This window comes from Lissotriton vulgaris, chromosome 11 (genome assembly GCF_964263255.1).
Source record: "Lissotriton vulgaris chromosome 11, aLisVul1.2, whole genome shotgun sequence".
In the NCBI taxonomy this organism is placed as follows: domain Eukaryota; kingdom Metazoa; phylum Chordata; class Amphibia; order Caudata; family Salamandridae; genus Lissotriton; species Lissotriton vulgaris.
The window spans coordinates 1,090,463,827-1,090,486,051 of record NC_141699.1 but is presented as its reverse complement, the minus strand read 5'-3'; the positions used below and the strand labels follow the sequence as shown (position 1 = coordinate 1,090,486,051).

Sequence of the window (22,225 nt, the reverse complement as noted above, 5' to 3'; positions counted from 1 at the left end):
GAAGTAGCCCTGCCATATTTGGACTGCATGAGCTATGCCTAAATATTGTTTTGATTTCTATGCTTATGTAAGGATATGGTGATTTATACCTATATAAACCCAGAGTTTTTTGGTCGACCCTGCGGTCTCCAAGGTCTACTGAGCCCTGGTTAATTATCTGAGCCATCTTGGTCAGGTTATCCTGGTCCTCACAGAGAGGAAGCCATTCAATCCCAAAGGAGGTTATCCAAGGTGGGAGGGGATCCAAAGGATCTGCTGAGGCATTGGCTCTGTGTTTCAAAAATTCTACTCTGATCCCCTTGAAAGCGTCAGATGGAGGTGAGGAATTAAGTCTAGACTGGGCCCTGTTTTGTGGTGAGGTCTGAGGAGCCTCATGGAATATAAGTGGCGATCAGGGACTTAGAACACACCCCAATGTGAGGTTCATGCTATATTGCACAACCGCTATCAACGTTTCCTGCTCAGGGGCTAGTGCCAGAGACAGGCCTCTCTGAAGGGAGGCATCCGTTGCTTCCCCAAACTCCTCATCAAGAGGGAAAGTTATCTGCTCCTCACCAATTTCCTCCAAACTTTTCTCTGTTCGAGTTCCTGGTTAATATGCTCAGGAACTAGTGGATTTATACTTGCTGAGTTGAGCAAATAATATTAATAACACTGATAACCTGTACGCCTCTATTCAGTTGCAGTGGGAAGTGAATGGCCTAACTGGGCCTGATAGGCCCTCACCAATATGGCAGAAGTGCCCTGGTTTCACAGAGCTTATGAAGAAAAGAAAGGCCCAGCACAGGATTGTGTAGCTCTAATTCAGGAGGAAATGCCCATCGAAGATGAAATGGAAATGCCCAAAACCTGAGCAAAGCTTGTGAGGTTGTAGTGGGTTGGAACTGGTGCCGCTTGTCTCTCCGGACTGAAGAGCAATGAGATCTGGCTGCGAGCGTCTTCAAGCAATTTGTGCTCCTAGTGGTGCTAAATGGACACCACTTTTAAAGAATCATTTGAGCCTCCGGTCCTGATGCAGAATCTCCGCAAGGGCAATGTTGCTCCATATCCCTGCATTGTTCTGTTATAATATATTTATCGCATTTTCAACAAAAGCAATCAAGACTATAACAACACACTCATCATGGAGATTGGTGTAACTGACTCCAGGCTGTTTGTAATGTTTCAGGAGTATTTATTGTAGTAGTTACAATTCCAGTAGTTCAGCCCACCAGGAGCAGCCAGCATGCTGCTCAGCCTTTCCGTATTACATAATTCAGGGAAAAATCCACAAGCGTAGCATGAACCAAATTAGAAACAGGATACTACATATCCTACTTTCTTCCAAAGAAAAACAGAAAAGAACACTGTAACAGGTGAAGAGGAAAAGTAAAAAGCAGAAACAAGATGGAAAAGCTAGATGAACACAAGAGAGAACCCAAAAGAGCAGAAACAAAATGCAGAAGCTAGATGAACGAAAGAGAGAACCAAAAGGAGACAAGAAGGGCAGTGAGAGAGACAATGGAAACGTGATAAAACAGAAAAACATAAGCCATTACCCACCCTCCTTTCCATTCACAAACAAGGAGAAGCATGAAACAGAAAAAGAGACAAATGAAGAATAGAAGGTGAAACCACCAATGACTACCACCTGCACACCTACTGGCCAGACAGGTATGTGAGGACGCAAGTCAGAGCAGGAGGAAACAAGGAGACAGAGAAGAAGAGAAATACAATAGATTACTCACACTTCTCCATCATGTAATGTGCCGAATTTGAACATTTTAATTCTTTAGACTCATTGTAAAGCCTATGTTTGATTGCTTTTTATCACTTTGCGCCGACCACGCTGTTCACCACGTTCACTTGCGTCGTCACCTTCACTTCGTTATCACCTTGTCACCAAGTGCCATTTGGGTTGCTCCATGAATGTCTTTCATGTACAGTGCTGCTATCTAACTGTGCTTCCCATTTCCATGAAAATTGGTGATTAATAACCTTTTCACAAATGTACTGAGACTCCTTGTATTCCTTCTCTGTAATACGTATTGTATGCAATTTTCTAACTGTCTTTGCTACTGATACCTAGTGGGACATTGTTTCCTACATATGCATTATAATTGCGGCGCACCATGGGTGGCGGAGCTGTGACGCACTGTGGCGCACTGTGGCGCACGTTAACTGGCGCATCCCTGGGGATGCGCCAGTTAACATAAATCTGCCCTATAATGTCCATAACAGTTCCTTTAGTGAAACATGTACTCCACGTAAAATTCAGTGGTTGTCCACACACTGACACTGCTTAAAACAGCTTTAAGTAAAACAGAAGCACTGCCCTTCCCACTGGGGTAAAAAACACAGATAGAAGCACTGTATACATATGTAATGACAGCGTTGACGTATTGTGTGAATGCTGGTAGTAGACAGCATGCAGATGCGAGAGCGAGACAAACAGTGCGCAAACAAAACCTTGTCCCAAGCCAACTTGATTTTGTGAGGCGCATGCAGAATACGGGTTTGCACACAAACAGAAGTACCTCACTGGAGACACAAGCAGTCTGCAGCTGATTTCCTTCCGTGTATAGGCTTTGTAGACAGAGTAGGAACCGGCTTGGGCTGCAGCTGAAACAGACGTTGTAGGCACAGAATACAGAGACTTGAGCTGCAGTTGAAACAGGAAATGGCACTGTTGAGTAGAGGGCGACCGATGTGAGGTCACCGGTAAAGCTGAGGTGTGCCAGTAGTTGAGTAAGCGCAGCTGAAGTTACAGGAGTTTCTTCAGCTTGACAGGAGGTTCCCAGATACTCCACACCTGAATAGGAAGGTCTTGAAAGGTACACACGCAGGTACATTGAGGTAAGTCGTCGCCATAAAAATGTAGTAACTGACTCCAGGCTGTTTGTAATGTTTCAGGAGTATTTATTGTATTAGTTACAATTCCAGTAACTCCAGCATGCTGCTCAGCCCTTCTAAACTGCAGCCTCGGACTCCCAACATTCCCTATTACATAATTCAGGGAGAATTACACTAGCGTAGCATGAACCACATTAGAACCAGGATACTACAGAGATGAATTCTAACCCTTTTGTATATATGGCTACGTAAGGTTGATAAAAAAACAATGCTGAAATCGTTTAAGGAAATTGTTGCAATGAGGTAATCACCTTTGGCTTTCTCTTTCCTCCATTGTTCATCATAAAGTGCTTAGGTCCCATCTAAGACGTGACAGATATTCCATGCTTTATATTTCAAGTGACGTACCATATATCACAATTGTAATTCGGCAGTTGGTATACCGTTTGGTTCATATTCATCAAAGAAAGGATTTGTATATAAAAGACTGATGGATTAGCTGACTGTATTTACAGGAGCACCCTATGTATATATATGTATAATACATACTGTACCAACGGTATATTACGCTACAGAAAAATGTACTGAAGATTATAGTGTTGTTTTGTTGCCCAGCATTTTTGTACCTCTTTAATTTTGGTACAAGCTAACAGAATAATTTTTCAAATAATATATATAAATGATTGGAGATATCATGTTTCTTATGTTTTCTTTTCAAGTGAAGTACTTATAAAAGGCATAACAGAAATTATTTAAATATTTGAAATAATTCCTCAAGGAGCGTCTATCTATTTAACTAAAATTAAAAAATTAGGCACTATGTATGTGAGAGTGAGTGTTTAAAACTCTCAGGATATTGCCCCTACAAAGGAGGACATCCTGTCTCCCTCGCCAAAAGTACATTGGTGCAAAATCTGGCCAAAGCAAGCAGGACAAATCAGACCTCTAATTCGTGTTTGCAGAGCTGTTCCAAGGCCAGGTTTAGGACCAATACCATTATTGGCTGTGTTTAGGTTCGACCCTGTTTGAGCACCATATAAGGTTCTGCTAAGCTAGCACGCACGAGTGGGTGCTGGACAGCGCCTAAAATGTTTCCTAAGTAGTTTGACTGCATTTTCTGAGACCTTTGAAGCACAAGTCACTGCTATCTGCCTCTTGATAGCTTCTGTTTACTCATTTACATTTGTCACTGAAAATTGTAATCTTTGGGCAAAAATAGTCATAATTTTTAGAGATCTTTTTGAATAATTTCTCTAGAGTTTCCTCCAAAAGGTCTTTCTCCCAGGCCACTACGGTTTTTTGGGGGTCACTAAACTCAATAGCTGTTACGTTAGCATGATGGACAGCACTCTTTATATCATGAGCTTGACGCTGCTCGAACTCAAATGAAATCTAAGAAGTAAAGTGGATTTTTAATGTGCACTGTTTTTTGTGTGAGACAACCTAGCTTGAACGTACTACTCATCTCAACTGGCAGCCAATATAGAGCAGAAAGAATGGGGGGAGGGCGTATTACTTGCACAGATGGTGCAAGTGTGCCTATAGCATGGAATGTGACATTCATGGGGTTCAGTGACGACTTTAGCAGGCGCACCGGTACTTCATAGCCAAAGTATAGGCCTGATACAATGTATGCATGCACAGCAGCCTTTAGTTAGTTAGGTGTTAACAAAAGTGTAATTTGTTAGGGCATGAAAGGTGGACGTTTGCCATTTTGGTGACTTTATTAATGTGTGGTACTGTAGAAAGAGCAGTATTGGCCCTAGAGACGCCACACTGGGAGACAGGGAATTTTGAAGTTACCAGCTCCTTGAGTAGAACAGAATTGTTTTGAGTTTTGGTGAGAATAGGTTAAATTCAGTCTTTTAATAGCTGAGTTTAAGATAGATCTTTGTTATCTACTGCTGTAGCTGGATGAGAACTGTACACAGTACCCTGTAGTGACAAGGTTTTGAGATAAAACATCAGCGTCCTGATGAAGAGCATTTCTGATACCATTTCATATGTAACATATAATTATTAGCTCAGTGTACAAATACAAACAGGATCACTGACACAATCATGATAAACAGTATCATTCACAAAAATATTGTCTCAAAAATGTTGTGTAGCTCAATATTGTGATCCTATGTATTTATTACTGAGTACCAAAATATCAGTGGAAAAATACAGTTGACACTAATTTCCTCCAAAAATAGACCAAAATATTGATTTTGTAAAGATAAATACAGTTTAAAGTAGTAAATGTTAAATATTTAAAAATATGATTTTAATATAATGTAAATAAATATATTCCACTAATATTCAATACTATATATAAACATACAAACACACACACACATATATATGTGTTTATATTTATATATATTCACTGAAAAAACCATAGGTTTCACACCAGCTATAGTGAGGTGGAAATTTTACTTGCATAAAACCATTGAAATTCCCACGTTATAGTTAGTTGGACTCACTATAACTTGTGCCTGCAATGCACTGCTGATGACGTCACATATTACATCACTCATGACATGGTCAGTGACATCACTCATGACATCAATATATATATATACTAGCAGCCCATCCCGACGTTGTCCGGGAGCAATCAGGCTTCCCCGACCCCCGCCTGCCCCGACATTGTCCAGCATTTTGGGCCACCGCCCGCCCTGTCCCCAGCCTGCCCCGACCCCCGCCTGCCCCGACATTGTCCCCCGGAGCCTTACCTTGTGAAATGCTGAAAAGTACACAATTATGGCAGTATAAAACAGAGGACACTGTGTGTAAACGTTACATTTAATTCCTTTTAGTGACTCACTGTTAGTTTTTTCTATGATGCTGATCACTTTTGGTTACGTCATTCTGTGCCCACTGATTGATGATAAATTGCAGTCTTACTTCCTTGTTTATGCAATGTTCCAGTGTTTGATTTTCGAAATCCGGTGAACCTATCAACGCAGCCCAGCTTGGGTGACAGACTTACCACTATGCAAAGGCCTCTACCACGGTCTGTCAACAGAATGTGCGTAAGTCGCCGCCCCCCGCCTGCCCCGACCACCGCCTGCCCCGACATTGTCCGTGTTGAGGCGCTCTGAGTCCCCGCCTGCCCCGACATAAACGTTGCAGTTAATTCCTTTTAGTGACTCACTGTTAGTGTTTTCTATGATGCTGATCACTTTTTGTTAAGTTATTCTGTGCCCACTGATCGATGATAAATTACAGTCTTACTTCCTTGTTTATGCAATGTTCCGGTGTTTGATTTTCGAAATCCTGTGAACCTATCAACGCAGCCCAGCTTGGGTGACAGACTTACCACTATGCAAAGGCCTCTACCACGGTCTGTCAACAGAATGTGCGTAAGTCCCCGTCCCCTGCCTGCCCCGACATTGTCCGTGTTGAGGCGCTCTGAGTCCCCCGCCTGCCCCGTCTTTGTCCCCCGGAACCTTACCTCAGCCGCCGCTCCTCAGTTCACCGCTCCGCCGCTTACCTCTGTTCTTCGCCGCTCCTCAGTTCACCGCTCCGCCGCTCACTTCTCTTCCCGTTGGCCCGCTGCTCCTCACCGGCCACTCGTCACCGCTCCTCCCCCGCGCCTTGTCCGCCCGGTCTGCTGCTCCTCACCGGCCGCTCCTCACCTCTCCTCCCCCGCGCCATGTCCGCCGCTCCTCCTCGCGCTCCTGACGTGAGCACACAGGTCGCGGCCGGCGCTACTTCTTAGGGACTACTTTTTTTATGTAATTTTTTTTAAATATAACGTATTTTTTTACTTTATATAGCCTATGTCCATCTGCACACCCTGAGGATTACAAAGATGTATCGGGTGTGTGGATTGGCGCTGTGGTTCCCGAGTTTACCCGCCTCAAAGCCTCAAAGTTCTTCCTTTATAATAGTAGTATAGATATATATATATAAAATTTCTATGGCAAAATGAAACCCCTCATTTTGTTCTTTTTCAAATTAAATGTATTAAGTGTTACCACTTTATTCCAATCAAGATGACTTCAGGTGTGCCATACTTTTGTCATAAGTAAGACTGTTAGCGTTCTAATTGTTCTTTAGGGCTATAGTTGGGCTACATCTGGCTGATATTTGGGCTACATTTGGGCTCTTTTGTCTCTGGTGGCCATCTTGGGAGACTGCATATCAGAATTTTTTTAATGAAATATAAGAGGATTTGAGAAGTCACTCAAAATGTGCCCTAATTTTTCTTTCTTCAGCACTGATCATAATTTCTATGGCAAAATGAACCCCCTCATTTTGTTCCTTTGCAAATTAAGGGGCTTATTAGGATTGCAGATTTTCCGCATCCTCTGGGCCGGCGGAAGCCACCGCCGGCCCGGAGGATGTGGAAAATCCGCAGCGGACCCACCAAAGACCCACCGCCACATTAGGATGGCTGGTGGGTCCTTGTTTCCGTCCGCAGCTTTTCCGCCGCGGCTGGCTTACAACCGCGGCGGAAAAGCACTAATATGGTGGTGGTGTCTTTCAGACACCGTCAGCCAGATTAGGATGGGCTCAGATACATGCGTTTCCGTGGCGGCTTTTCCGCCGTGGAAAAGCATGTGTAACTTCACTGCGGGGGCCCGTTGAAGGCCCCCTAGGTGAAGGGGGGGGGGGGGTGGGGTTGCACATGGGGGGTACCTATGGTAGGCCTGGGCAAAGCACTACGCTGCGCTCGCGGAGTTTGCGCAGTTTGCGCAACTCGCACTACGCGAGCTGCACGTAGCACAGTGCGAACACACGTAGTGCAGCGTAGCGTAGTGCAGCGCTCATTTTTTGCTTGTTCACGGTCCTGAAAGTCATGTTCGCGACCGCAAGCAAGCAAAATTACATCCCGGCGAGTTTCTCAACGCGTGGAGGTAAGGTTTCTCATTGTGAGTGGTTGCGCATGCTCGCGACCGCTCTCAATGAGAAACTACCAGTTCACGTTGAGAAAGCTGCAGCTCGAGTAATAATCTACTCGAGCAGCAGAAAACTACAGCTCGCACTGTGCAAGATGCCGTTTTTAATGATTGCACAGTGCCGGATGCTTGTCCGCACTGTGCAATCATTGAAAACATATCTTGAACAGTGCGAACATGCTACTACGCAGCTCGCGTAGTGCTACGTGAAGTTCGCGTAGTGCGAAGTGCACTTCGCGTAGCTTCGCGTAGCGCTACTTCGCAAACTACGCCCACCCTTAACCTATGGTCCCCCCCTGCATTTGTATGCAGAAAGCGGCAGGCACCGCGCGGTGCCTGCCACTTTCAACATACAAATGCAATGCATGCATTTTTTTAAGTTCAAGAAAATTTTTATTTGATATTGATAAGAGAGAAAACCAGGTGTCAAAACAAAGTACAATGTGATATCAAGGTAAAGACTCTGAGCAGAATAATACAATCATACAAATGCAAGCAGTATAATAAAAGAAAGAAATCTAGGTACAAGATGAGAGAGAGAGAAGGCGTGGTGGTTTAATGTGTGCCATAACCATAGACTCGATACTGCTCATGTTTTCCCGGCATGTATGACTACTAAACGCATGGACTTATGGACTCCCGTTACACTCTATCTGGACTCATGTAGTAAACGCTTGTTTCACCCCCCGCCTCCACAACAGGAAGTTCCTAAACCTCCTTAATCGCTCAATACATTCCACTTATCCTCCACTGTACCATTTTGTTTTAATGCTTTCCAATGTTCTCATGCTTTTCATATTTTATGCTTAAATGCATGCATTTTTAACATTGCTGCGGGTGCAGCTTGAAGCCGCACCCGCTGCAATGTTAAAAATAGAGGATGTGACCGCCAGGGTGGCGGTCACATCCTAATTGCACAGGAGGGAACTCCGCATGCCATGCGGAGGTTCCCTCCTACTCTGGGGTCATGGACAGACGCAAGTCCGTCCGCGATCCTAATGGGCTCCTTAATGTTTTAAGTGTTAACACTTTATTCCAATCAAGATGACTTCAGGTGTGCCATACTTTTGTCATAAGTAAGACTGTTAGCGCTCTAGTTGTTCTTTAGAACACTCTGGGACATTCTGTCATTGGGCTATAGTTGGGCTACATCTGGCTGATATTTGGGCTACATTTGTTTTTTTTGTCTCTGGTGGCCATCTTTGGGCTACATTGGGCTACATTGGGCTCTAACATATATATAGCCCAATGTAGCCCAATATATATTTTTTCAAAGTTAATTTTCGTAAAAACCACTGGAGCATATATCTTGAGACATAGCAAAGGCACATCGGGGTACCAGTCCCTACAATTTTGCCAAGTTTGGTGGAAATCCATTCAGCCGTTCCGGCTAAAAGTGAGTCCAACCGCCCTATGGAAATTAACATGAGGAAAACACATTTTGGGACCCCCCTTTTATCTCGGCCCCCGCTTGACGAATCCCCCCCAAACTTTCAGGGAAGGAGCGGAGCGGAGCGGGCCATCTTTTTTGAGAAATTCGCGAAGATTCGTCCACCGGCGCCAAAGTTATTCCCAATAGAATGTTGTGGATTTCCTATGGAAAACAATCCTAACTATAACTACCTACTGGCGACCGCCAGTAGGTAATATATATATTACCTACTGGCGGTCGTCAGTAGGTATATATAGTTAGGATTTTTTCTCTATGGGACTTTTGAAAATTCTATGTCTAATAACTTTGGCGTTTGTTGACGGAATCGGCTGAAATTCTCAGGAAATTGGCACATTTTGTTTCTGAGCGGCCCCTGAACATTTGGGGGGGTTTCGTCAAGGGGGGGCTGAGAAAAAAGGGGGGTCCCAAAACGCGTTTTTAACATTGAGTTTTCCATAAGGCGTTTGGCCTCACTTTTAGCTCGAACGGCTAAATGGATTTGCACGAAACTTGGCAAAATTGTAGGGACTGTTAGCCCGATATGCCTTTGCTGGGTCTCAATATATGTGCTCCAGTGGATTTTGAGAAATTAACGTTTTAAAAAACAGATATATCTGTGACAGCGTCCCGGTAGCGCTCCGGTTCGCGTACTTTTCGCGTAACGGAACTTTGCAAAGCGAAGCTGATTGGCTCTCCGGTGTCTGTCAACATTCTAAACAGTCCGTAGAGACGCGTCCCGGTACGCAAACCGGGCAGCTAACCGGGCAGCTAACCGGCAGCGTAACAGGAGTCTGAGGAGTAGCTGATTGGCTGTCAACATTGTAAACAGTGCGGAGCGGCTGCCATCTTGTCTCTCTGTAGGATCGAGAGACAAGAGGTGGTGAAAAACGAAGGAGGAAATGAAGGAAAGGGGGCAAGGTAGACCCCTCCTGACCCCCTAGGATTGATGAGGGGGATATTAAAGTGCCCCGCGGGGCAAAAAAAAAAAAAAAAATTGCGATTTTTTGCCGTAGAGGCGCGTCCCGGTACGCGAACCGGGCAGCTAACTGGGCAGCTAACCGGCAGCGTAACGGGAGTCTGAGGAGAAGCTAATTGGCTGTCAACATTGTAAACAGTCCGGAGCGGCCGCCATCTTGTCTCTCGGTAGGATCGAGAGACAAGAGGTGGAAAAAAAAAGGTGTAAATGAAGGAAAGGGGGCAAGGTAGACCCCTCCTGACCCCCTAGGATTGATGAGGGGGCTATTAAAGTTCCCCGCGGGGCAAAAGAAAAAAAAATTGCGGTTTTTCGCGGTAGAGGCGCTTCCCGGTACGCCAACCGGGCAGCTAACCGGCAGCGTAACGGGAGTCCGACATATTGTGTTTTTGGAGCGTCCGGTTTGCGTACCGGGTAGCGTTCCGGTAAGCGTAACAAGGGGAAAACCAAGAGAAACAGTAAAATAAAATTTAAAGGAATAGATTTCCACCAAACTTGGCAAAATTGTAGGGACTGTTTGTTTGATGTGCCTTTGCAAGGCCTCAAGATATGTGCACCTGTGGATTTTGTCTAATTAAGGTTAAAAAAAATATATATATCTGTAAGCGTGCTCCGGCGCGCTTACGTTACGGGTTTTGTTTGCGCTGCAGAGACGATACGTCACGGTTATGCGAAGCGTCAGGAGGCGTCTCACGTGGCTACGTGATACGTCACGTAATAAAGAATATATTTTACAGCTATAGATATTAGCTTTTAAAAAACCAATGAAATTCACTGAAAAAACCATAGGTTATAGACCATATATAGTTAGGGATTAGCATTTACAAAACCTTATTTTACTCGCACAAAACCATTGAAATTCCCATATATAGTTAGTTGCAATAACTATATATCGTGCACCCGCAATCCACTGCTGATGATGTCACATATTACATCATTCATGACATGGTCAGTGACATCACTGATGACATCACTGATGACATCTCAAATGACATCACTGATGACATCACTGATGACATCTCAAATGACATCACTGATGACATCACTGATGACATCTCATTTGACATTACTGATCACATCACTGATGATATCATTTATGTGATAATACAATGAACATCTTCAGACTCTAATATAACCTTAGATACAATCAGTATAAACAGACACTCACAGACTGTCACTTATCCATGGAGTTACTCACACACCTAGTCAGTCATGCAAAAAATCAATCACACCTCCATTTCCTCAACTATTCAGTTATACACACCTTACTTATTCAAACATATACTAACACATATTTACTCTCTTATACAATCCCTGATACAAGTTCACAATGATCCATACAGCCACTCACACATTCACTGGCTCTTATGCACAGTTATTTATATATGTCAACTCTCAAATGTACTGTGTTTTACATATGTACTTACTTTGACATGTAGCACTGAGAAATCCATTCACTCACCAATACACTCATGCAGACAGTCAACCGCCCATTCAGCTGTTTCCACATGCACCTTTGAACCCATACATCTAGTGAATCAACTGCTCACACATCTATGCACGGAGTCATACACCTCCCAGCCACCCACACACATACTCAGTCTCCCATACAAATACTTGGGCAACCATTCAATAACCCATATAGTTACTCATATAGCTACTGATTTAAACATGCAGCAGTTTACAGAACAACATATATAATGAGGCACAAATTAAGACAGTTTAGTCACTAACCCATGCACTCAGTGAGACACATGTAATCATTCTCTCATACAGTCAGTCATGCACCTACTAAATCCTTCATCCAGACACTTATACATCCACTCATTCTTCAATATGTAAGACATATTTTAATTTTTCAGAAACATACAGTCACTGGGTGATGTCATCAGTGATGTCATCAGTGATGTCATTTGAGATGTCATCAGTGATGTCATCAGTGATGTCACTGACCATGTCATGAATGATGTAATATGTGACATCATCAGCAGTGGATTGCGGGTGCGGGATATATAGTTAGTGCAACTAACTATATATGGGAATTTCAATGGTTTTGTGCGAGTAAAATAAGGTTTTGTAAATGCTAATCCCTAACTATGTATGGTCTATAACCTATGGTTTTTTCAGTGAATTTTATATATATATATATATATATATATATATATATATATATATATATATATATATATATATATATATATATATACAGTAACAAACATAATACACATTTATTTTACAGTATATGTTTTTAGATTTTAAATATATTATTACATATAGATATATTCATGCTAATGAATTTAACATATTATTCAAACTAATAAAGTATAAAATATGTTTATATTCTGTTACACGTTAATTATATATATAAAATACACACAATTAAACCATAATAAATATAAAGCATGTATTAAAATAAATATATTATTAAATGTAGACAATAAATAAAATATAACAAATTAGAAAGTCCAAAAAAAACATTTACAAAAATAATATAAACATTAAAACAAATTTAAAAAAAATAAAAGATAGAACTAATGCAATTAACTCCATTTAACCAACATTGTGAAAACTATTGGAGTCTAAGAATATTAAATATACAACTCATATACTTGTATTCAAGTTTATGCAACGGTAGGGAAAGTGTAGTACTTCAGAGGGGTAAAATCTACTATTGCCTCTCCAAACATTACAACACTAGTGAAAGGTTTGAACTTCAGAGGGGTGAAATGTACTATTCCTACTCCAGTCAGCGCAACGGTAGGGAAAGTGTTGGCCTTTGGAGGGGTAACATTAACTATTACCACTCCAGTGTGTGCAACAGTACGGAAATCATTGGATTTCAGAGGGGTAACATTTGCTATTCCCACTCCACCCTGGGCAACAGTAGAGAAGGCCTCCGATTTAGGAGGGGTGAGATTCACTATTCCCAGTCCAATTCCAAACAGTAGGGAAGGTGTTGAATGGCAAAGAGGTTGATTTTATTATTCCAACTGCAGTCTAAAGAAGAGTAGGGAGAGTACTTCGCTTCTAATACACTACATAAATATTGAATGCCATGAATGTGGAAAACACATTAAAACTCATAAAAATTATTAAAATATATGTGTGCGAGTCTGTGTGTGTAGTAAAAGTAAAAAACTATCAATTTACATACTTACCATTCAATAAAATAATTATCAATTAATAAATAAAATAAAAATGATATCTCAATTATTAAACGTGCCACCCCATACCCCTACAAACCTAGCAGCCCCACCTAAAATATTACTTAAAAAATAAATGTTCAATGATTTTCATATTTAAAATTAAAGAAATATTTAACAAATAATAATGAGTTGTTTTTTATTACTTAATTAACTTCCCAGCCTAAACCCCTACAAACCTAACAGCCCACTACTAAAAGATAATTAAAATAAATTAATATTCCATCATTGAAACTTTTAAAGTACAATAAATTATTTCACAAATAATAATGAATTCATAATTTATGAACTTCATATCCTCTACCCCATACAAGTCTAACTCCCTCTAACTAAAATTTCTGATAAAAAAAAATCAGTATTCCATATTTAGAATAGTTAAAATTCAGTTAAATAATTAATTAAATTGGGAAGGGTCAGACTTCACCTCCTTGAGTCAGCAAAACTAAGTTTTTCTTCGGAAAGCGGCCGTAGTACAAGCTCCCATAGAGATATGGGTGTTTCTGTTAATCCCTACACGGCGTGGTAAGTAGATCCTTACTAATAATAGTAGGTGAATTTCTCAATCGTACTGAGAAGGACAAGGCATGGACCGATGAATGGACACAGCCAAGGAACTAATCTCTAGGCGGAGTGGAGCTGTTACTCGCAACCTTGTAAGATATTCACCTACTAACATTAGTAAATATCTACAGTAATTTTGTTACCGCGAACATTAAGGAAGCCTAGTTGTGGTTTTCCTTCCCAACGGGAAGTGCCCAACATCCATCTATTTCAAAGAAATTACTACACTGGCATCTTGATTCAGTCATTGAAACCATCGTTGGGCTTCTGAATTTTATCCTTGTACCTTGAATTTTTGTCCTGAAGAGATCCTGTACTGTGAGAGGGTCAAAACTTTGTCGCTTTCTAAAAAAGACAGAGCCCTCAATAAATCTAAACAATGTATTGTATCGTAGTCCAATTGGCTCCTGTTCTCTGTATCAATAACCATCTTTTACATTTTTCCACTGCACTGTATGTACCACACGAGTTTGGTTTTGGTTATTTCACTGGGGATCATTATTCAATTTCAAAAATACACATGTATATAATGTAGATACACTGACAGGATATATATTTCTCTTATGCCTTTTTTATATGTAAAAATTTATAAAAATTACTATGCAATAATAAATAACGTTCACTTTGGCTAAAGTGAGGAAGAAAAACATTATTGTACTATGGGCTACAGCATTGAAATTGTTAAATATTGATATGCCTTAAATGAACATGGGCTTTATTCTATTATTGTTCATTTAATTTTACTTAAATCAAGCAGGATACATTAATTGCTGCAATAAATTATTATCTGAATGGTAAATGAGTTCCAAATGAAATTGCTGGCAGTGCTCACAACAAGGTAAAATCTGTGTTCTTTCAACATAGACCCCAAAAGAGACTCTCTAAATAACATTTCTCAGCTACAGTAACCCGTTATCTAGATCTTAAAGTAGAAGTGGGATTTGAATGTTACCTCCTTTGTGTAACCACTTCCAAACATAGGTTTTATCTAACCTAATTCATTTTCTGGTTGCTTACCCTGAGCAGGGTTTATGGTTTTACAGTCTACCTCCTTGTCCCTTTGATGGTATTGCCAAACAAACACTCACACACTTTTTGTTTTTCACGCTTAACCCGGAATACTTTTTCAATGGTCTCTTCTGCATTCATGTGGTTCCAGTTCCCACAGTATCTGTTTGTGAGGCCGTTTACATCTAGAGCCAGAACTCTGTTGCTTTGCTGTTACAAGTTTTGTCTGTTGAGCTTTAAAAAATGTAAAATCCTCGAGTTAAAAAGCACATTCCTTTTTAGAACCTATATGAATTATGGTCCTTCTTTTAATGTCTTTTAACTATTGCTTGAAATCTGTATACAATATTTTTTAGTACTGTCTACAGCTGTTTAAATATTCATTTTAAATACTTTACATTTTAACATTATTACAGAATTGTTTAATCGTGGCATTTTTTTATTGCTCTAGTACTAATGTTCTGTTATCTGAATGGCATGTTCCTAGCTTTTATGGCCCTGTGCCAAATAAAGTTATATTGACTGACGGACAGATTAATTACAAATTATTAATAAATTATTCATTATTACTTAATTAACTTCCTACCTCAGAACCCCATACAAACCTAGCAGCCTACAACTAAAATATAATTAAAATAAATAGGTATTCCCTAAATTACATAATTAAAATCAATCAATAATGACCAATTAATAATTAATTGTTCATAATATCAAAGGCTGCAGTAAGATATAAAAGAACCAAGAGAATTAATTAAAGTTGAACACTCATGAGCAGTAAATACTAGTAGATCTTGAATTAGGACTGGGCGCTCCATGATATCTGTTGATTCTCGACACTGACTAACTCCTTATAGTCATGATCAAAAGACTAACTCTCCTGTTCCACTGAGACTATGGATGGGACAGAATCTATTGGTTATCATACAGATCTTGTTTTAGATCTGGATGGATTGTTTCAGATACATTCATTAAAGACTCTGGTTGTGTCATGGGTTCCAAACATTGTTTTCCTCAGGGAGAGTCACTCACACATCAGAACTGTTCCGCCCCGGCCTCGCTCTCCTTAAATACAGACTGTTGATTAAAAGGTGATTGTTTCAGATGTGAATTTTGAGCAGAAATGTGTTAAATATTATGGGACATATTACCAAGCAGGGCGATAGGCAATTATCGCCGCTTTAGCGGGCGTTATCTGCCGCTAAGCACCGATATTTCTATCGCTCTATTAGCCAGCTGTCCCTAACAGCAGTTAGCAACAGCTTTAGGCGATAGCGAGCAGTTTGGGTCCCGCTTTGCATGGCAGCGATATTTATCGCTTATGACATGCAAAGTGGGCGTACCCAACCTGTTAGCGACTGTAAGCAGTCGCTAACGTCGCTATCGCCTATTAGTAAGGCAGGCTTAGCGATGGAAATATTCCCGCTATCGCCAAAGACTAACGCCTGCTCTGACCAGTTCTTAGCCATGTTATCCAATGGAAGGTGGATAACATGGCTAAGAGCATTTTGTCGCTAATGCGTGAATATCGCTGTATTCTCAGTGATATTCAAGCTATCGCGGAATAATTATCGCTTTGGAGATAAACGTTGCTTATAGCGTGTTATCTCAGCGATAATTTCCGGCGATGCTTAGCGATAAAAAATGTTTTGCTAAGCCTAGTTAGCGATAAATATCGCTAATCATTGGCAATATGCCCCTATATTTTAAATGCGCATTCATATCAGCAGAAAGTGGCACCTTGATAGCGCACTTTGTGCACTCTTTATGTGCAAAACTGTTTCACTGCCACAGTATTTGAAACTCCTTTACTACAACCACCTTGAAGCGGTGAGGACTTTCATGGGAGTCTAGGGAGTGAAGATGGTTGTAAAGTGTGTGTGCAATGTAAAAAAGTCACTTGTAGACTTAGCAATCACTCTGACTTACAACCTTTTTAAGGGTTTGAAACTTCTGGGGAGTTCATCTGGCAGAATGACGACCCCTCCTCTTCAAAAACGTCACCTCCCACATGGAGAGTTTCAGGTGGAGTCACCCTTCTTAGAAGTTAATTCATTTGTAAAAAAGTAAGTGCCGGGGTCCTTCTCAGGAAGCTATTGCAGGATGCAGTATCTGCTGCCCCTGACAGTACTAACACAACCACTAGACATCACACTCCTACAAGTGTCCCGATTCAGACTATTCCAGTCCACCCAAAGCTAACAAAATGTTGTGGGCAGCATGTATTAGTCATATTTTCATGTATATTGAACTATTACTATTTCTTGTGCGCACATCAAAAATGGTCAGATAGCGCAACAATATGGTGGACCATCATAAGGGCTGCTGTTGACAATTAAGTGCTGGTGCTGAGCACTGGAAACCACAGGCTCAAATTAAGCACTAGTCAAAACCAATTGTAATGTACCTGTGCTGTGTAATGAGTCACTTCTAGACCTGGTAAACAATCTACCCTCAAGACCTTCTGGACTGGATTGGATACTTTACTCACAGATGGGCCTTCGAATCTTGGGAGCTCTGAAACATGTGGAAATGGTGGCAGTGCCAATATGTGAGCCTTTAAAGGACTAAGGCATGCAAAAAGAAGGATTCACAAGTAGGTATTTGTGCATCTTTGTGTTTGCATACATTAGCACTTCAAAGCCAGGTCTAATGGCATTACCAATGTTTGCTGACTTTTATATTTCTTATTCAACTTAACTCTAAATTAATTCACTTTGTTGAATTTGTGCATTGTACTAGATCTGTAACCTTTAACGAGGAAGGTCAGTCTGGTAATATGGTAACATTTTATGTTTTTTATTTCAGACAGCAGAATGTGGCTGCACTGAAGCATACACGGGGAGGTACTGCACTGATGATTATGATGCTTGCCAGATAGAGAGTTGTTATGTCAGTAACACCTGCAACGATACACGTGCTCCTGGTGTTGGATTCACATGTGGTCCTTGTCCTCTTGGCCTCATTGGAGATGGCCTAAAATGTGCAGGTATGTGAATCAGCTTACAGATAGTCCAGATCACACACTACCCAACTTCCTAACCCAACCCCCCATGTTGATAGGGGTCATCTCCTTTAAGATTCTTGTTCTAGACTTTATAGGCCCCACTTGAAAGAAACACAATCTGTATACACAGCAAAACCAGTGATCTATACCCTCCATAAAAATGTAGCATGCAGCAACTGGTTAGTGCCCTACTGGGACCTTACAACTAACATGGGCCATATTTTTACCCCATGAAATGGCATGTTTCAGAGAGGACTAGCGATCCCAAGCACACCAAGCAAACAAATTATTTTATTCAGCAAATAAATATACCATAAAAGTAACAATTTATCCATAGGTTACAATACCAATCTCATTTTGTTTAAAGGAACAATACAACAGTTTAAACTCTACATGGTACAGATTAAATATATCTAGCTAAAAAATAAACATCACATGTAACATATCTCTCATAAAGCAGCCCCATCTGCAGGTCTAGTTCACGTACCCCTTGTGGTCCTTAATCTAAAAGCTATCCTTTAAAAATTCATAATACAGAAGATTGTAAAGGTGCCTGTGGCCATTTTCAGAAAATAAAAGTGCCACCCGTGCTTGTTTAAATCTGGCTTTTTTTAGGATACCCCTCAGAAAGACTCTTCTTGGATGAGAATGAAATGGACAGAATAAAACAAAGTGAAGGGTGTCCTGTGGAGACCTATGGTCGCAGCCACAGGGCCCCTTCAACTCGGGATACGATACAAACCCAGCCCTGACTAGCGATCCAATTTACACATCTAGGCTGCAAAGTACTTACTCTTGTTGCACATCTACTAACCTGTAATGACCTGGTCATTTTTGGAACTGAGATGAATGAATTAATATGTCACAGTCCAAATTTGGTATTTGATAGGAGTCACAAAAATCATGTCTCGTGCACATGTAAAAAGTAGGATTCCCTTCGCAACTTTTAGCAAATGGCTGCAAATTCAGGAGTGGAAGCCTTGAGGAACACCAGACCTGAATTGCTAATCGCAAAATGGCAAAATTACAACTGGTGTTCATATAGGGGCATACATGAAATGGTCAGTTTGCTAATTTTGAAAACTATCCCTTTTATGATGTGGCGACTTTGAACAATCCCCACAATGCAAACAGAGAGACTGATTGCAGTGCAAATCAAACATTTTTCCTGCATCAGAGTGATATTGAGAAACATTCAATTAAAAACAAATCCTTTGCATTGTCAAATCTATAAAGTGAGACCTGTCTAGTGAGTCATGATTTATTACATATTGCAGTGCATACAGCCAGAAGGTGTGTCTGCACAATGAGATAATATTAGGGTTGCTTGAAGACAAGACTCTGGGCCTTATTAATATGTTGGCAGAAAGGATACTCCATGGCAACCGAGTACCTTTTTCGACAACATATTGGTCTGCCTGCCTGATTTAAATGTGGGCGGACCATTGGTGTAACTACAGCACAGATAACTTAATCTCTGTTGTGTTTAAACACCCCTCTGACAGTCAGACAGAGTAAAGGCTGTCGGAAGCTGACCTGTATATCCGCTCATCACTACTCGTCAATGCTAGGAAAACCCTGCAGTGAGGAGAGTGATAACTGCAAATTATGTCCCCCTCACCATGTGAGATAACTGCCATGGTGAGAGGGGGATTTCTTTTATTTTATTTAAAAACAAATCCTGGTTTGGGATTTTATTTTTGAAAATACACCTAAAATTGCAACTTTGTTGTGTGGCTCTGTCATATTGGATGAAGCTGTATGACAAAGTTGCAATACATTGGCAGAATCCGCCTTGACTGCAGTTCGTTTCAATACTTTAAATGTCTGCTGGCCTAACGGACATTTCAAAAATAGTCCATCAACATCAAGGGCTGGATTCAGGAAGACTGATTGGCATTACCTAGAAGAAGTATGCTCTCCCACATCCACAAGGTATCCCACCTTAGGATGCATTTAAAAATGTCTCCGAGCCTCGGTCGGAGCCATCCTAACCACATCAAAGGTGCCCATTCGGATTCCTTTCCTACTGAGCCATTCTAATTGGCTTGGTCTGAAAGGAATCCAACTTGGTTTTCTGGATGGCTTCTGACGGGCTCGGAGAGCCTGTCTGCCATCAAGAAACCCTTCAGTACTCCGCTGGCCAGCTCTTTCCGGCAAAGGGAGTACGAAGTACGATGGCAGTTTACCACTGCATTTCTGTGCCGGCCTTTCTAACACAGAAAGGCATTAGGAAGCTGTCTTTAGGAGCCCCCTGCGGGTCCCCCCAAGGGTGCCAGGCTGCCGAATGGCGGCCTAGGGGGCACCAATGGTGCCCCTTTGTTGAACCCTGCACCCCATGGCAGGGCGTTTGGCTCCAGTTCCCGACTGATGTTGGACGGACTCCGGTCCGTCTGACATCGGAATCGGCCCCATAGTAGGGTAAAGGTTTAATCAGACTTTCAATGAAACTATGCTCAGCAGCTCTATGCATGGAGATGATCTTTTGCTCAGCAGGAACTACATTTTTAGATGAAGACTAACAGTCACCTCCCAGCAGATGGCAAGCACACCTACAGTTTCCTTACCATAAAGTGAGAATGTTGTGTTCCTCATAAGGTACACTTTTCCAGTGACCACGAGTGGAGAGTAACACATATCTTAATATTAATGCAAGAACCCCAACAGTATCGTAATCCCAAATGTCACCTCAGATCTGAACTCTTAATTTCCCCTCCTCTCATTGGTTTGAAGGACAGACCTGCACAACTAATCTTTGTGGAGAAGGGAAGCTGTAACCAATGAACAGCCATATTATCTCAGAGAACAACTAGTCCCTTAAGGAAAAGCCAGTCTGATGTCTGCCATTTATAAGATGCTGATGGCTTAGTTCCTGTTTTGTTTCTTTGATCATGCAGTTTAAATGGAGCTGTTCTGAAGCCATTCCTTGTGGACAATGTTTGGAGGCCACGCAGACAACTGCCTTACCTACCATCTTGACCTGACCCTTTGCTTCTTTTCCAGGGCTGATTTACTGTACATAAAAATGTCAGCATCAAGACATAATGACCATTGTCATTGTCAGACCAATTACTAATTACACTCCCTCCCTGAAAAAGCTGCAAAGACAAAAGACACCCTAAGTAATCCAATGATGGGGGTTTATGAAACCATAATATGAACTAAAGGTAGCCAATATTGGAGATGAGCCCCATAACAGTTGTAATGAAAACTAGCAAGCTCCCTTGTAATGCTTGACCTCTCAGCTCCTCTATACTTTGGATCCTGATTCCTGATATAATTCTGGAAATGCTAAAATATTGATGACTTATATTGTGAAACACCCATTTTCACCATCAGTTCTTAAGCATAAACAATTTAGCTTATCTCCCTTGCAAATGTCCATTCCTGCACAACTTTTCTGATTGAACCAGCTGCCTTTCAAAGAAAAGTCTTTGCATTCTGTAAGAGTGAGTTACACTTCTGTAATGGAAATAAAGTACAGTCCAAATCTCATATGTTCTTTTAATTAAACATGAACTCTAAAGTGGCTGTAAGGTAGCATGTGCAAATATACAGCATTCTACACAACTATATTACTACAATCAATGAGGGAAATCTACCCAACTCCTGTTCCCTCATCGCATGAGCATAAGATACTTCCTTCAAAGGAGCACTCCGATTCCTCCCAGGAAGTGCTAGCAGATTGCTCAGCTTAATTAATTAGCTTAATTGCCTCCCTGAGCCCTACCCTATTTAATGTTTATGTTACCTCCCTCGCCCCGGTGATTCGTTCTTTTGGCTTCGAATTAACATCGTATGCAGATGATACTCAAATTGTGGTATCTCTGCTCCCGGGGCGAGAGGAAGGAATTGCGGCCAGATTCCAGGATTGCATGATGGCAGTAAGTTCATGGATGGCTAAGAACTGCCTTAAATTGAATTCCTCTAATACTGAGGTTCTTCTCTTTGGAAATGTGACCAATCTCTGGACCCCTGACTGGTGGCCTCACGAAATGGGAGCCCTACCCATTCCAGCCACTACAGTAAAAAACCTGGGGGTAATTATTGACTCCCAACTCTCCTTTAAAGCACAGGCTAATGCCTTATCATCCTCCATTCACTGGATAATAAAAACTATTAGGAAAATCCTTCCTTTCCTCTCCAGTGATAGCAGGAAAACGGTGGTGACAGCACTTGTGCTGTCTCGCCTTGACTACTGCAATAGCATGTATCTGGAGGCCCAGCAGGGAGTTCTGAACAAATTGCAAACGCTACAAAATGCTGCTGCCCGACTGATTACTGGTCTACCTAAGTTTGCATCGGTAGCTCAGGAATTAAAAA

The 22,225-nt window shown here is 41.3% G+C and overlaps 1 protein-coding gene across 1 annotated transcript in view; it reads left to right on the top strand.

Moving 5' to 3' along the window:
- The window catches only part of LOC147684201 (uncharacterized), a 522,357-nt gene that overhangs the window by 175,518 nt on the left and 324,614 nt on the right, over positions 1-22,225 (top strand). The window contains exon 23 of the mRNA XM_086942611.1: positions 17,704-17,884. Coding sequence (XP_086798737.1) covers positions 17,704-17,884 — 181 coding nt within the window. The remainder of the gene's footprint in view (positions 1-17,703; positions 17,885-22,225) is intronic.